Raw genomic sequence first — 17,972 nt, forward strand, 5'->3', positions numbered from 1 at the left:
GGCACCAAAAAGAAAGGCTTTTAGAATTTGGTCAGCACAGAGTATGGGCTAGGGACCATCAAGCGGAAGAGTTGGATAAATTTCACAGTTGATGAAAAATTAATTCTTTTGTAATTATTTTTTAATAATAGAATTTAATATTTTTATTTAAAAAATTAAAAAAATTTACTACTACATCTAACACTTCTTGATATCTTACTCTTTACATTTTCTTGGTTGAAAAACAATTTCTATTCAAGCCGTGGTTAAAATGCAGAAGCTTAATTACGTTCCTTTTCTAGCAGGAACATATTCTTTAAACTTCGTCTACAAAGAGATAAACATTGAAAATATATTTAAGTTTTGTTTATAATATTTAAGACAATGAAATTAATTCTTAAACTCTCATCTCTAAAACATATTTATTGCTTATATAAGTAGTTCATAATAAAGCATATATTCTCATTATCTGGTATAATATAAAGCTTTGAAAACAGAAAAGCTTAGTAAACATTAATGCTGCAGAACAATTTCTATTTTGCATCAAACACTCCAAAAATTCTTTTTTTTTTTCTATTTTGTATAAAAAAATATAAGTTAAAGATGATTTTACCACCACCATCAGAATTTTGGGAATTTCCCAATATTTGACTATTTATGAAAAAAAAAAAAATTCCCACACTTTGTTTTGAATTACATATTCTAAATTTCTAAGTTGATTTGTGTAAGCAATGGCAAACACTAAAAAAAAAATGAAATAAAATAGATTGCTAATTAATTTAACAATTAATTTAGGAATCGATCTAGTCAGTTACAACGAGTCTAATTATAAATAGTAATCGATAAACAAATCAATTGCTAAATTAATTAAATTAAAAAAAAAATACAAGTTTTGATACTAGTAACTGATTTAGTAATCAAAATCGATTGCTAATAGTAATCAGAAAAACATAATTAGTTGGAAAAAAATTTAGTGTCTTTAATTTTATAATTTTGAAACTATTTTATAAATTTTAGTTGCTATTTGCAACTAATTTAGAAATAGAAAAGTTGGTTGCTATTTTTAAAAAAATTATAAAAAAAAAATAAAATTTCAAATAAGAAATAAAAAATTCAAATAAATAAAATTTTCAAAAATTACTAAAATAATATATTATTAATGAAAATTAGTACTAAAAATTAATATAAAAATATTATAAAAAATTACCACTAATAACTATTATAAAAAATATTAACAAAAAATTAAATATAAAAACATATTTATTGTCACGATCCAAATTATGGGTCGGACCTTCACTAATACTTGGGTCAGTGTAAGGCCCCCAAAGCCCGTAGTAAGTCATACTATTTTCCAACCCAAATATAAAGCCCATATTTAGCCCAATTTCAATAAAACAACCGGATAGAGTCCGCCCATAATATGAACCATCCAACGGGAAGTTCTCAACTACCCCGACCAGTAATCTCAAAATCCAATCTATTTGAGGAGCTCAGCTCGCTCACACAATCATCCATAATCAATATAAAATCAAATAGGAGTCCAAATCCCTCATCCAACATAGATATCCATTCACATAATTACACATACATGTAGTTTATAAATCACACCTAAATTAATAAATCTTACAGTTCCAACTAAATAATATGGTCCTATACATGCTGAGATCTAGAATTTAAATTTAACATTACAAATTACGAAAATAATAGCAAGTAGACCTGCGAAGAAGCAAGCAAATTAAAGACGAGAAAAAACTTTTAGGTAACCTGGAAAAATAAGGTAAACAAGAGTGAGCGTTCAACTCATAGAGTAAAATATTAATTTCACATACATTTTCTATAACTATCTAATTCTAATGCATCCTTATAAATAAAAATGCATCATCTTCATATAAGCCATATAGATCAAGTCAAATCACATAAAAAATAATCTAGAGTACTCACACACCAGTGTCAAATCCATATTCACACATACATGTATAGGGAGCTGATCCCCTTATACAGCTCTATTAATTCCAATCCCTATCAGTGAAATCAATTCAAAACTGTGCCTACCCCGACTTATCCATAATAAGGATCGAGTCCCAGCGAGTCAAGCTCCAACCGCGTCTACCCGTCCTACCCATATCCATATATATCACATACACACTAACACACACACACAACTCCTGATCGTCATAACATAATAACCAAGGCAATATCATCAAATATAAATGCAAAATAGGACATGCCTAATATTTAAGTATATACATATATGTATAAGTGATGCATGAGCATGCATGAAATATAATAATATTGAAATTATAAATAAAATTAATATTTACTCACAAATTTACAAGATGTCACTGCCTCAGCTGGGTAGAGAAGGAAGGTTGACCTGCCTCCTAAAATAATTATATAACAAATTTTAAACAAGACTTTTAAGAAACAAAGACGCCCTATTTTTTGTCAGAAATCTAGCAGAGTTCCTCATACACCTAAGACCTACTCAATATGCAAAAATATTCAAATAATACTTCTAAATCTCAATTTTCCACAACTACAACTCATCAACAACATATGGCCCCTCCTGGGCCCTTCAAATCATTCAGTTCTCACAATCTGGAAAAATGACATTTTAGTCTCCGAAGCTAACCTTTTTGCAAAAATCACCCAAATGAGCTCTAAAAATTCTAAAATTTTAGCCCTGCGGTCCTTACTAATGTTTTAAAGCTAATACAAAAGGAATTATAATTTTCTAATCTATCATGAATATTTTATGGATTTTTAATCTAAATTAGGCACTGGATAATTAAGAAAACTTAGAGTTCGGGTTCACCTACGTTAATTCTGACACTGGGAAAGCGTTCATGGCATTTGAAAATGATAGGTACCTTATAACTTTGACTCAGTTCTGAATTAGTTTCGGCAGCAGGTCTGTCCAGCTCGAGAATGCAGTCCCAAGCAACAGTCGAATTTTCGCGATACGAAAGCACTAACGTGAAGCCCATAACATTAGGGGTTAGAATAAAATATTTACAAAATTAATTAAGCTTGTTTAAGGCTCGAAAAATCACTGCGAAATTCGTGGGACCCATCAAATTTTCAGTGTCGAAAAATGTTGAATTTTATGTTGCCACGAAGCCTCATTGTGTAGAGCTCTCTGGTACTCTCGGAATCCCCGTAGGGTTCTCGGTTTGAGAGAAATTTAGCCCAAAAATCAATATGGGCTAAAACTTTTCGGGTAAAGATTGGACAATCCGCTCAATAAAAATTTGTGTTCTTAGTATCTATGGAAAGCTCTCGAGGTGTAAATGTGTTTTGGGACAAGACACGATTTAAGTGGTAGCCAGATCGACTGAAAAAGGGGCGGTACTGTGCGCGCATTGGGGGAGTTTTAAGCCAATTTTTTTGTGACCTGGAGAGCAACCAGCGGCGGGGAAGGGGCAGGGAAGGTCGCCGGTGAGCTTAGGAGGGGAGGGAAAGCGATGGCCAGCAAGGAGGAGGGAGGAGGAGAGAGAAAAGAGAAGGAGAAGTGGGGGTGGTAGGGCGTGCAGGGGAAGGGAGGGAAAAAGGGGAAGGACGGTCTGATTCAATCGGTCTGATTCGATTCTGCAGGTTCGATTCAGAAAGCCAAAAATTAAATTTTTACTTTGCCATAGGACAAAAAATGAGGCTCAAAAATTTCAAAAAAAAATTTAAAAAACTCAAAAAAACTTGTGGAGTCTAAATATATTTTTAGTTTTTTCACGTGGTCTTTAAATTAATTTTTAGGATTTGACAAAGTTTATTGTCCTTGCAAAATCAAACCCAATTTCTAAAATTCTGAAAATTCCAAATAAATTCTCAAATTTTTAGCACAATAAAATATTAATATTTACATGTAAAATGGATATTTTAAAAATTAGGGGTATTACATTTATAAGACAAATTACTAAAAAAAAATTACCATATATATATATATAATAACAAAAAAATTGCTAAAAATTAATACTACAAACAATTTGCTAACAAAAAATATAATTGTATAAAAATTTTTATTTTATGCCAAAAAAATTAAATAAGAAATATGAGAAAGAAAGAAGATGAAGAAGAAAAAATATGAGAAAAAAATTAAAAGAAAATAGATGAGAAAGAAAAAGATGAAGAAGAAAATAGATGAGAAAAAAATGATGAATAAAATAGATGATAAAGAAAAAATGAAGAAGAATGAATAAAATAAATGAGAATGAAAAAGATGATAAATAAAATGAGATAAGAGAAGAAAGAGAAAAAATAAATAGTGTGGAGAAAAAATGAGTAATAAAGAAAGAAAATAAATAGTAAAAAAAATGAGTGGTAATTTATATAAACGAACTAGCAATCAATTTTAGCACCTGATTATCTATTGCTAATTTCTTTCAAAAATTAAATGAAAATTTATGGGAGAAAAATTTTATAACCGATTCGCAATTGGTTGTAAAATCGGTTATTAATAGTAACAAATTTCAATTGGTTGCAGCAATCGATTTGCAAATTGGTTGACAATCAAAATAAAAAAAACAAAAAATAGGCAAAAATTTTTGGGAGGAAAAAAACGATTGCAAAATCGATTGCTAATAGCAACTGATTTTAATCAGTTTTAAAAATCAATTGATATTAGCAACTGATTCGCAAATCGGTTGCAAATAAAAATAAATAAATAGAAACTTTTAGAGGAAAAAATCGATTGCAAAATCGGTTACTGATTTTGCAATCAATTTTAATTGGTTGTAAAAATTAGTTACTGTTAGCAATCGATTAGCAAATCAGTTACAAATCAAAAAATGAGAATAAAAAATTGAGCGAAAACTTTTTTGAAGAAAAAATTTGTTGTAAAAATTGATTGCTGTTAGCAACCAATTTGTAAATCGGTAAATCGGTTGTAAATTGAAAAAAAAAATTGAGAGGAAATTTTTGGAAAAGAAAATTTAGCAACCGATTATAATTGGTTGTAAAAATCGATTGTTATTAGTGACCGACAAGAAATTGATCGTAAATAACAACTAATTTTAGCAATCGATTGCAAATCGATTACTAACTCTAAAGCTAATTAAAATAATTTTTTAATTTAATTATTGATTCCCTAAATTGATTGCTATTATTAATTAATTTTAAAATTGGTTACTATTGACAACAGATTTTAGCAATCGATTTCTTAATCAATTAGCAATCGATTTAACAATAAATTATAAATTAGTTGCTATTAGAAATCAATTTTATTAACCAATTATAAATCAGTTGCAAATAACAATTGATTTAGCAATCGATTTTTAAATTGATTATTAATTTTTTTTAAAACTAACTATTTTACTAAAAAAAATCGAAATCACAAATCAATTACTAAATTAGTCACTAATAATAACTAATTTCAACCAATTATAATAATCGATCGTAAAATTAATTATTTTTTGTAGTGAAATAATAGAGAGCTGAATTTCCATAATCTTCAATAAACATGAAAAATATAAATAATAACCTTCCATAGATTATGTGTAAAGATAATAACTTATCGATGGAGGAGAAATTATATTATGAATCGATTATTCTATATAGATAGGTATATATGAAATGATAAATTAATCATAAAGTAATAATTAATTTATTTTGGATCCTATTATTTTTTAATGTCTGAATAAAAAAATTATGGTTTTTGAAAGTTTTATTGGAAAATAGAAATTTTAAAAAACTTTCCAAAACTAAACTTTAAAAAAATTACAAAAAAATTACGTACTCTGCAAACTTTGAGCTGAAGGATTTCAAATCTTAAAAATTTTCCCATTACTTTAAAAAATCTCTTTATAAATAAAGGGGTGAGGGTCTGAAATTATCGAAGTCGGAATTGAAACTAAATTAAAGGAATTATAACTTTTTTTTTTAACATAAAATTGAATCAAATTAAATAAATAAATTTTTATAAAATTTAAAATCAAATCGATTGAATAATTGGCAGCACCCATCTAATTATCAATGCTAAAGTTTTTGAAAAATTTTAATTTTGATTCCATTTAATTTTTTTTTTTTTTGAAAAAAATGAACACCCTGTTTGAATTAGTGAAAAATAATAGAGAAAAAAATAAAAGTAAAAACTAAAATAAAATAAAATTTCACCCTCAATTGTGTGAAAAAAAAAATGTGGATCCATGCGTATCTTTCTCTCTAAATTAGAGGAAAATTAATGGTAAATGAAGAAAATTACATTTTAATTCGTATAATTATTTAATTTTAATTGCAAATAAAATGATAAAATAGATATTTTATTATTAAAAGTTACTTTTTTTAATTTTCCTTTTTAACATATCCTTTAAGATTTCCCAAACATAGTATAAATAAATCAAACTAAATCACATAAATAAAATAAAATTTAAAAAATAAAGTATTTTAATTTTAAAATTGGTTTAAACCAAAATTTGTTTACCTTCAAGTCTCTTCATTTAATTAAAATTTATTTTAAATTATCCAAACTTGATTTAAATTTAATTGTTATTACCGAATAATAAGTGAATCAATTAAACTTTATATATTTTTATTAATAATTTATATTTTAAAATTGTAATAATTTTTTAAAATATTTAAATTTTATTTATTTAAAATATTAATATTAATATAAAAATATATTTTTTATATTTAATTAATTATTTATATAAATGAATTCAAATAATAATATTGAAAGATATAAAATTAAAATTTAACTAAACTTATTTGTATTATTTTTTTTTTATATTACTTAAATTCATTTTAATAGAGTTCGATCAAGTCAGACATTTAAAATTACTACCTATGATCTATCCATGTTAATTATTACTTTTTTTTTTTTTATTACTTCAAATCAATTGTTAGAGGAATGGGAACAAAATTATTTGAAACACTCACGTTATTATGATTTTTTTATTCTAGTTTATTTTATCCATTAATATTATTTAGTTGACGGTGACTTAATATGGCTTTAAAAGGTCATGGCATTTGATTCCATATTGGTCTTAGTCTTCAACTTTCATAGCTTTGAGCGTCTCTTTGCAGACTATTTCTAAAGATCCTTTGGAAAAACCTTTAACATTTTTCCCACAAATTAAAACTGATAAGCAATTTCTCATTTGATGCTGTGTTGAGAAGACTAGTTAGCTCCCTTTAATTATGCAATCACATCCAATCTTGCACAATGCAACATTTGATCAAGTGATAGAAAAAATGGTCAAATTTTAAATTCTTCATCCATTATTTTTAGGAATAAGTATTCAACCATCAAACTATATTAGCTGTAAATGATTCATTTTATTAAAAATCCAAAATATATTTCCAGATCTTGAATAATATAGCATGGAGATTTGCAAACGTAGTAAGAAATTTTCAAAGACTGTCTTGAAACTTGCTTGGTACGTTCCCTTTCTGCCTTGGGCAAAGAAATTTGCATGGAAATGATGGAACTGGGACACTTTCGGTGGGTAAGATCAGTGGGTTTTGCAACAGCAGAGCAAAACCTGTAGACTGTATTAGCAATTAAACAAGAGATTATGGGGTTCACTCACAAGAGCCATTTGATTGAATCGTAAGGTCTGTAATGGGTAGATGACTTTTCCATTCTATGCAATTTGGCGAAACAGTAAACCCGCAAAACTCTTTCAATACAACGTGTTCAATTTTGGTCTCCTTACTCAATTCTAGAAATGGTCGCAAGAGTTTCACTTTCTTTCCTCGTTCTCAAAAGTCCTGCTTACAAAATTCATTAATTAAATAAAGTAAAAAAAAACTCCATTCTTGATTACTTTGTAGAACATATGGTCCAACCTGAAAACCCAACCCCCCACTATATATACCCCTCGATAGCTTGCATCCTCTTCTCCAAGCAAACCAAATTCACCTTCTTGTTCTTTATATTATCCTTTTTCTGTTATTTTTCTCATAACCATGGTGCTCTCAAAATTAGCTTCAGAGTCTGATGTCTCCGTACATTGCACCTTCGCCTCTCGCTATGTCCGGGAGTCACTTCCAAGGTAATTAGAAACTTTCTTTATCGTTTCTTTAAACATTTGTTGAGTCTTGATGAGAACGGAACTAATTAATGGTGGTGGATGTGCAGGTACAAGATGCTGGAGAACTCAATACCCAAGGAAGCTGCATTCCAGATTATAAACGACGAGCTGATGCTGGATGGGAAGCCAAGGCTGAACTTGGCATCCTTTGTGACTACTTGGATGGAGCCTGAATGTGATAAGCTTATTATGGACGCCATGAACAAGAACTATGTTGACATGGATGAGTACCCTGTTACCACTGAGCTTCAGGTATATATCTCTCTTTTGCAGAAACACATGGAGACAGGAATCCAGATTTTTTTTTTAATGGATATGAATTATGTTAATTAATTTATTATGCATTTTAATCACCAATGAGCTTCAGTCATATTGCAGTTAGTCTTGAGACGTCTGTTAGGTTTTGAGTTGGAATTACAATCAATTGTATAAAAGAAACATAGAGCCTTTTAAGATTAAAATAATCTTTTTGCACTTGTAATTTATTTCTAAATCTAATTTGCAGGATTCTTTGCACTTGTAATTTATTTCTAAATCTAATTTGCAGGATTCTTAATTGTGTAAAAAAGATAATGGATTATTTTCATTCATTTGAATTGTCAAATTGATTAATCGGTTAATCTCTATGTACAGAATCGGTGTGTGAACATGATAGCACATCTATTCAATGCACCGCTGGGAGACTCCGAGGCGGCCATCGGCGTCGGAACAGTGGGATCATCGGAGGCTATAATGCTTGCAGGGCTTGCTTTCAAGAGAAAGTGGCAGAACAAGCGCAAGGCTGAAGGAAAACCTCATGACAAGCCCAACATTGTCACTGGTGCCAATGTTCAGGTATGCTGGGAGAAATTTGCAAGGTACTTTGAAGTTGAACTCAAGGAAGTGAAGCTAAGGGAAGGCTACTATGTCATGGACCCTAAAAAAGCTGTGGAAATGGTGGACGAAAACACTATCTGTGTGGCTGCCATCTTGGGTTCTACCCTTAATGGAGAATTCGAAGATGTCAAGCTTCTGAATGATCTGTTGTTAGAGAAGAACAAAGTCACTGGGTGGGATACTCCCATTCACGTGGATGCAGCTAGTGGAGGATTTATTGCACCATTCTTGTGGCCAGAGCTTGAATGGGACTTCAGGCTTCCATTGGTGAAGAGCATTAATGTCAGCGGCCACAAATATGGTCTTGTCTATGCTGGAGTTGGGTGGGTCATTTGGAGGAGCAAAGAAAACTTGCCTGAAGAGCTCATCTTCCACATCAACTACCTGGGAACTAATCAACCCACTTTCACTCTCAATTTCTCCAAGGGTAAGCAAATTAGTAACTACTCTTCATGATCAACATTGATGGGAAAAATTCACTAAATTGAGCTTGTGATTTGCAGGTTCTAGCCAAATCATTGCTCAGTACTATCAACTGATCCGCCTAGGCTACGAGGGGTACCGAAATGTGATGGAGAATTGCCACCAAAACGCTATTGTCCTGAAAGAGGGACTAGAGAAAACAGGACGCTTCAACATTGTGTCCAAGGAAATTGGAGTTCCCCTGGTGGCATTTTCACTAAAGGACAATACCCGACACACCGAATTTGAGATAGCTGAAATGCTACGTCGTTTCGGATGGATTGTCCCTGCCTACACCATGCCAGCAGATGCTCAGCATGTGACAGTGCTCCGCGTGGTTATTAGAGAAGATTTCTCTCGCACTCTGGCGGAGCGCATTGTGCTTGACATCACAAAGGTGCTCCACGACCTGGATTCGCTGCCTGCCAAAATCAACGCTAGAATGTCTGTTGTAGCTGAACAGAAGAATGGTACGGTGGTGAAGAAAACTGCCATTGAGACCCAGAGGGAAATCACCACTTACTGGAAAAATTTTGTCATGGCCAAGAAGAATAACAACAACACTATTTGTTAACAGCTTAAAGGCTTCCTGATGAAAAGGAGGAGGATTCCCTTTTTTTTTTTTGAATTTTTCAGAAATTTTAATTTATTTTCTCTATAATCTAAATGTGATCCTATCCCTGAGTCCTGATAATTTAAACACAATCCTATAAAACAGTTTATTACTATTATTTTTTTCTCTTTGATGGAAAGAAAGCAATGTAATTTGAATTTGTTTTAATGGAAAATTAAATTACTCACACTTATCCCATTGTTCTTCTTGTTATTAATATTTTAGTGATAGCAATCAGCAAACAGCCAAGTACACTGGACGATGCCTATAAGTGGTTTTGCGAAATTCTCCAGGAAAATTTGGAGAACTGGCCTTCCATTTTGCCTATCTCAATTTGCTGGTCCTGAAAGTGGAGAAATAAGCAGCTTTTTCAAAATTCAAATCTAGCCCCAGATTTTGAAGTTCATTTTTCCAGGGAGCTATTCTAAAGGAGTGCAGCAAGCTTGGGATGGAGATCTGCTGCATTATATGAAATCCAAGAATCAAGAAGATATCTTTAATTGGATGGGATCAAGAAAACCTCATGACTAGCCTAGCGTTGTCACTAGTGCCAATGCTCAGTTTTGCTGGGAGAAATTTACAAGGTACTTAGAGATTGAACTCAAGGAATTGAAGCTAAGGGAAGGCTAATGAGTCTTGGACCCTGCAAAAGCTATGTAAATGGTGGATGAAAACGCTATTGCCTTCTTGGGTTCTACTGTCAATGTGGAATTCGATGATATCAAGCTGATTAATGATCCGTTGGTAGAGAATGCATTCATTGGACGGGATATACTCTTATTCACGCGGATGGAGTGGTGGATTTGTTGCAGTATGCATGTGGCCAGAGGCCTAGAGCTTGAATAGACTTAGGCTTTCATATTGGAAAAGGGCATTAACGATAGCGACCATAAATATGGGCTTGTTTATGCAGTATTTGGGTGGATTCATTTGAAGGAGCCAACAGGAATTGCCTAAGAACTCATCTCTAGCATAAAGTATTACCTCCATACTTACTCCACTTTTATTATATGTAGCATTTAAGTTTTTTGTTTTTATTTAAAATTATCTGTAACATTTAAAATATTAAAATATATTAATATTTTTTTTAAATTTTACCTAATAAATATTTATATAAAAAGTAATTAAGTATGATAAAAGTTAATTATTAATTTTTTTTTTATAAAAATGAGATTATTATCGTTTCCTTAAAATTATCTTTATATACATATCAATGTTCTTTAATACATAATACAAAAAACACTAAGCAATTAACATAGAAAAAGTTAAGAAAATAATTTAAAGTCAAAGAAAAAAAATGTTTTTTATTTGAAGCTTTGGATTTAATCACTAATATAAAATTTGTTTGAATCACACAATTAAAATAAAGTAAGATTTTTGTTAATTTTAGAAATTTGTGATTTTTTTTTCTACTATGAAAAATGTTAATATTTCACACACTAATTAATTTACATAAAATTTATAAGAATGACATCATGTACAGTTAAACATTATCACTTCAAATATTCATCATGAGTGGGTAATATTGGATCCCAAAAGACTTCCTTCAATTAGGTACCTTTACTATAGCACCTACCTGCCAAAATTTTAACAAGCAAGGCTTCTCCTCGTATAAACGCAGCAAAATTTTCTCAAGCAAATAAAGCTTCCAATTAGGTCTGGACTTCTCAGATCTTTAGCATTGAATGTGTTACTATAATAACCATTTTGATGATATACAGTGAGACTTTACAGACCTCTTAATGAAAGATAAAAAATGGTGATTTTAGTATTAGATAGAAAATTAGAGCTTGCTTTGCAGCCATGGCCAATGGATATGAAAGAATAATCAAATTAAAATAAGATGAGAGAAACCTAATTAAAGTCTTTTGGGACCCAACATTACCACTTATGGTAGATATTTGAAGTTATAAAAAAACATTATTTTTAAATTTTCACTTATCCAAATAAAATTTTAGGTATATATATGTGATTATGAGATACCATATGACACTTAGATTGCATATGCCTAACGTAAATTTGCCATATACAAAAGGGCATATATAGTGGAGAAAATGATAGCAGACTCTTGACAAGCTAAACATCCCAAGCTACAAATCTTTGGTTCACACTAGCTTTTCAGCTCACCTACCTGCAAATTAATCTTTCTTCATGAACTTATAAACTAAACAAATGATATGTGTCACATTTGAAGCCATCAATCGCTCACTCACTAGCCAATCCCTTGTGGGAACATTCCATATATTCAAATGAATCAAATCATTCTATATTTGAAACCATAGTGCGCAAACCCACAGTCTTCTACCACGTATCCACATGACAACCACCCCACTAAAAAAAACCCTCTTTTTTATTTTAATTTTTCCCTCTTCAGCACATGTATAAATATGAGATACATTTTTGTTACACAGGCAAGTAAGTGACCGAGTAGAGTGAGTTCTATCTGTCTAGTTATATTCAAGTAGTGAAACAAAGATGGTGCACAAAATGAGAGCTTATCTTGCAGCTTTGTTGGTCGTTCTCCTTGCTTCAAATGCTTTCCTAGGTGTTGTTGATGCTGCAGGGGAGTGTGGGAAAACTCCGATTAGCTCTGCCGCCGCTAGCTTGAGTCCTTGCTTGACCGCAGCGGGGAACGCTAAAGCTAGTGTGCCTCCCGCTTGCTGCGCCAAAGTTGTTGCCTTGATTAAAACTACTCCGAAATGTCTTTGTGCTGTTTTGTTGTCACCTTTGACCAAGCAAGCTGGAATCAAGCCAGGAATTGCTATCACAATTCCAAAGCGATGTAACATTAAGAACAGACCCGCTGGAAAGAAGTGTGGAAGTAAGTAACTATATTTCTCATTCAATTTAATTTTTTTTTCTTTTTTTATTTAATTATCTATTCAACTAAATGAAAATTATCACAAAATTGAAAGTGAGTCAAGCAGTGTCGGATATGCATGATGCATCCCACTTGTAAAGATAAATGTGCGTGGATAAGATGGCTAGACAAACACTAATGCCATTAGGCAATCATTATAACAATTGGCCAATGCTTCATTAATTTTGTGCTATGCATAACCCTAGTTTATACTTTCTACTAATTAACGTGGTATAAAGTTTCCCCACTATAGTGTTGGTGTGTGATTTTGGTTATTGGGAAATCAAGACTTTTTTGCAATTTGCTTAGTCCTTTTCTTTATTATTTACACAATCCATGAGTGCCCTAGAGTGGGCTTCAAGTGGGCAGCCCCGTTGCTAACCCAAAAATCATATCCCCATACATTATAACGACTTCTGCCTCTCTCTGATTGCAGGTTACACAGTCCCATGAAACTCCAATGGACGACAGAGGAGAATAAAGCAAAGAAAAAGAAAAAAAAAATCCCATTCCATGTGAGAGTAGAGAGAGTGTGTGTTAAATAAGAGTTGCCATTTAGGGTCCTGTTGTGCTTCATAATTGACCCATTAAGGCAGCAGTGATTTTATATAATGTTGTGACATCTTGTCAATGCTTTGCTGTGCTAATAAAGAAGTTTATTTCTATGCCTTACATGCTGTTTATTCTTGCTTGGTACTATGTGAATTGTGCTTTGGCTATTTCTTGTGCATAGTACTTGTAGGCATTCATCACCATCTAAAACTCTAATCATTATGTTCTCTAAGGCATAAAATCATTCCCACATGGGTTTTTATTATAATCCAATTTCAAAATTTTAATTTCCTACACATATTTTGATATATATATACTACTTAAAAATAAAAAAATTTTGGAAAATCTTTCATAACATGAGTAAACTCTGAGAATTTATTTAATACAACCATTATTTGCACATATACTATGATTATTTATTATAATAAAATTCACATTGGACTTACCATAGTTAACAGTCATAAAAAAAATTGTTGTGCCATGATGATTATATTCTAAAATTTCTCATAAATTTCAGGGAATGATGTGACAAAATGCAGCATATATTCAATTCAAGGTGACCCTTCGCCTATTAAGAAAAAAAAAAATAAAAGGGCAATAGAAATTTTTTCATTATATTTAATCAAGTTTGGAATTCAAATTTAAGTTAGAAACAGAGCCATATTATATATAAAAAAAAAATAAAGAAATTATACAAAAGGGAAAAGCTATAGTACATAAGAATTTTTAATTGGAATGGTTGGGAATGTGGAATAAATAGCTAATTATACTAGTTTCTCATAACTTCTATTTTCACTTATAGGAGTGAAGTACATATATAATTTTGCTTTCAAAATTCATTATTACTACCCTATTTTCAACCTACATCCTCAAATTATTGTTAGGCCTTGATTGGTGTTGGAATTTTCAGTTAAAATTTTGAATTATTTCACTTTCATCATTATCATTCCCAAATTTAACCCTTGTGAATTTATTAATTAAAATTAATCATTTCATATAATAAGTTTTGAATTATTTTATTATATGAAATTTATTTATCGAATTTAATCAAAAACAAAAATGGTATTTATATGGAGCTATCTATATATACAAATAAAATAAGTAAAATCTTTTAAAAACTTGTTATGTGATATTATAAGAAAAGAATTTTTCAAGTGGTAATTTATTTTTAAAATTAATTATATTTAATTTTAAATATATTAAAATTAATAAAATTACGTGCAAAGGATGAGTATTTAGCTCAATAATAAATCAAGCAAAAGAAAATTAAACACTGTAATCCACTGTAAATGGGCCTGGCTTTTTCAATTACATTTGATTTTGAGCCCACTTTTAGTTTTGGCACAAAACACCACATACACGGACACTGATCGCAATCTTCCTCCGCCGTCCGATGAACATCAATCAAGTTATCGGCAACATCTAGATTATACCATTTACCATCATGGTCAAGAATGTGGAAAAGCTTGGTACTCATTTAAGAAGGGAAAAACTATAAAGAGAAAAAAGAACAAAATTAATTATTTCATCTTTTTACACTTTTTAATTCCTTTAATTAAAATATTAATTTAAACTTTATTTAATTCTTTAATTTAAAAATAAAATTTTAAAATTTCTTATTTTTTAACTTTTCAATTTCATAATAATTTTTCTCTCTTTTAAATATATCAATTAAAAGAAAATTTAATTTAAATTAGACTAAAAGATTAATTAATATATTAAAAAGTAAACTAAATAAAAATATAAAAATTAATTAATATATTTTAAAATATAAAATTAAATAATTATTTTTATTAAAATAAAGAAATTAAATAATATAAAAAAAAAGCTGAAATTTGAATATGCATATATGTTATATCTTTGGTCCCATCTTTTTCTTTCTTCTTCACACCCAGAATTTTTTCTCTTTTCTTTTTCCACTTTACATGCACCAGACAAACAACAACATGATATCTTATTTGGCCCCCCAACATCATAACCCTTCCATATACACTACAAACCCATGAAAAATAATAAAAAGTTTACTGTGACCCCATTTTTCCATATCCCAATGCACATATACCCTTTAATTATTATTATTTAATTTTTCTTTACTTGCTGTTTGCTGACTGCTTCTTCTTCTTCTTCTTCTATAGATTACATACTATATATTTATCACCCTTATTTTCCACAACCACTGTATAAATAGCACATGCCCCCATCATTTTAGTGTATGCAGTGGTCATCAAGATTTTAATCACTAAGCTTCTTGACTACATGTCTTATTCTTCTTCCTGCTTAATTCCTGGCACGTCTTCCCTGGGTACAATTGTTTTTTTCCTTGTCTTTACCCTGTTCTTTTCTGTTGAAGGTTCTTCACTCTTGTTGCTTGATGGATATATAAATTTAGAGAAAACCTTGTTGATTTCAATTTATTTGCAGTCATGGATGAAGCTTCACCGTTTTTCTCATCTCTTGAGTCTGATTTTTCTACTGGGTATTTAGAAGATGCTTTGGTTGAATTTAGTGAACGTTCTAAACGACGACGCTTGATGTTCTACACTGATGATCATCATCTTGAAAAGGTAATTTAAAACTTCTGAATTCTAAATAATTAAGAGTTTTCATTATCTTTTCTAATGATTGGTTCTGATATTGTTGTACAGAGCTACTGGAATGAAAACTTCGAGTGGGATTCGGAGAATTTTAGTTGCATGAGCCACATTACCGGTAGTATTCGTGGAGTTTCAGGTGATTTAAACTCAACGAACTGCATAAATACCTCATCTCCTGCTTTAATTAGATATTCAATTTTCTTTATAATTCATTGATGATTTCTCTCTCTCCCTCTCTGTGTAATTTTGATGAATTATATGGATAAATTAATCACTTTTCTTAAATGTAGATGAACCCATAAGCACGTCCATGAGCAATATGAGTGAGGAGGCAACTGTTATTACAGAGATGAAAACACCAGAAAAGGAAAAATCAACAGCCCCTGAAACTCTCGATTCTTCATCTTCTTACTACAAAGATTCAGCTAAAACCAAGTCCATATTTGACAAGGATAACCTGCATCTTCTTGGTAGCTGCTCCCATAATTATCACTAATTTTTTAAAGTATGATTATATATTAATTGTTAATAATTAATGGGTGCCTTCAGGTGAGAATAAGAGAAAAAAGAGGGTGATAACACGAGTGTTGTATCCATTTGCACTGGTGAAGCCTGGCGGGGTTGAAGGTGACATGACCATAAGCGATATCAACGAGAGGATCTTAATGCCACCAACAAGACCGGTAAGGCATCCGGTCGGTGACTTTGCTTGTAGGCCATGTGTGTCGGCTGACGGAATAGGCCTTTCGGGGAAAGCTGTGGTGGCACTTACGAGAATCCACACTCAAGGAAGAGGCACGATCACCATTATCAGAACCAAAGGTTAAAAGCTAGCTAGCTGAGAATCCATATATATATATATATATATATATATATATATATATATATATATATATATATATATGCATGTGTACTCATGTTTACTCTACATAGTTTATGCTTTGTGATCTGTTTGAATTGTAAAGAGGAAACGAAAAAAGAAAAGAAAAAATTTCATGCTTGTAAAATAGTTACCAATTTCTACGGAGTTATAGTCCGTGCTTGTTGAATCTATATAGCTGCTTAATGATTGCTGAGCCCAACAAGAAAAATTTTCATGATTTGAACTCAAATGGAAGTGTGTAGAACACAAAAGTTAAAAAGAAAAGAATGGAAAGAGAGAAAGTGAGGGAAGAAAAAGAAAAAGTTTGAAGAGAGGAAAAAAAAAATCAAGTGGCAATGTTTGTCCGACAGGGACATCAGTCCTTTGCCATGCCAATGTTTTGCTATTCCTATTTGGCATGCTTACTGCTGTACAATGTATGGTCCTGATGATAAGGTTAGCTTGGCAAAAGGTGATGACTCCAGGAAGAGGCCTGCACTAAACCAAATAAGGCTGGCGCCTGGCAGTGCCTGAATATCAGCTTGAAGTGGGTTACGTTCTTCAGGTATTATATGTATTAAGTTTAAAATGACCTGAGATCACTCTTGTCAAGTGCTCATCCTATTCAATCTTCCATTACACTCCCCTAATTTACTAAAATGATCTATACATCTCAAATTTAAGTGATTCTGAAATCATCAAAAAATACTATTTTATCTTGTTAATGCCATTATATATTTAAAGGCAACGAATTAAGCCTCAACAAGATGAATCCAAATTTGTAGATTCCCTACACTGATATTGGTCTTCTGACTACTCCAACATAACAAATCAAAACGATATAGATTTTTGCCTCTTTCTTCTTGTAATGTTTTCTTCTGTATACATCTGGAAGTAAAATATACTTCTGTGGTGAGTTGGTGACATAATTACACGGTGGAAAAAGAAGCTCATCATGCACCTCCATGGCCAGTGCAGAATTCTCTGTACTATACATGCTCCTTGTGCATGTACAGTCGTCTGACCTGTGTTCTCGATGCCCATCACGAATTCCAATCCCATATATAGCATAATAGAACCAGATAGTCTAGGAGATGTATAGCTCCTAAAATTCATAGATTGCTTCAATCATTTGTCAAATATGAATATT

General features: G+C 31.1%; 3 protein-coding genes across 3 annotated transcripts; all 3 read left to right on the forward strand.

Moving 5' to 3' along the window:
• The first annotated feature begins 7,775 nt into the window (after positions 1-7,775).
• Positions 7,776-10,152, forward strand: LOC110668875 (glutamate decarboxylase 4-like). The gene is made up of 4 exons (XM_021830260.2): positions 7,776-7,964; positions 8,051-8,255; positions 8,637-9,306; positions 9,383-10,152. The coding sequence occupies exons 1-4, from the start codon at positions 7,879-7,881 to the stop codon at positions 9,913-9,915; spliced, it is 1,494 nt and encodes a 497-aa protein (XP_021685952.2). The 5' UTR covers positions 7,776-7,878; the 3' UTR covers positions 9,916-10,152.
• Positions 10,153-12,353: 2,201 nt separating this feature from the next.
• LOC110668874 (non-specific lipid transfer protein GPI-anchored 15) lies at positions 12,354-13,486 on the forward strand. The gene is made up of 2 exons (XM_021830259.2): positions 12,354-12,775; positions 13,251-13,486. Exons 1-2 carry the CDS (start codon positions 12,430-12,432, stop codon positions 13,265-13,267), a joined length of 363 nt encoding a protein of 120 aa, XP_021685951.2. The 5' UTR covers positions 12,354-12,429; the 3' UTR covers positions 13,268-13,486.
• Positions 13,487-15,361: 1,875 nt separating this feature from the next.
• LOC110668873 (uncharacterized) lies at positions 15,362-17,036 on the forward strand. Its single transcript, XM_058136382.1, has 5 exons — positions 15,362-15,668; positions 15,788-15,930; positions 16,012-16,096; positions 16,251-16,430; positions 16,510-17,036. The coding sequence occupies exons 1-5, from the start codon at positions 15,623-15,625 to the stop codon at positions 16,785-16,787; spliced, it is 732 nt and encodes a 243-aa protein (XP_057992365.1). The 5' UTR covers positions 15,362-15,622; the 3' UTR covers positions 16,788-17,036.
• Positions 17,037-17,972: the final 936 nt, after the last annotated feature.

The sequence above is a fragment of the Hevea brasiliensis genome, chromosome 15 (assembly GCF_030052815.1).
Source record: "Hevea brasiliensis isolate MT/VB/25A 57/8 chromosome 15, ASM3005281v1, whole genome shotgun sequence".
NCBI lineage: Eukaryota > Viridiplantae > Streptophyta > Magnoliopsida > Malpighiales > Euphorbiaceae > Hevea > Hevea brasiliensis.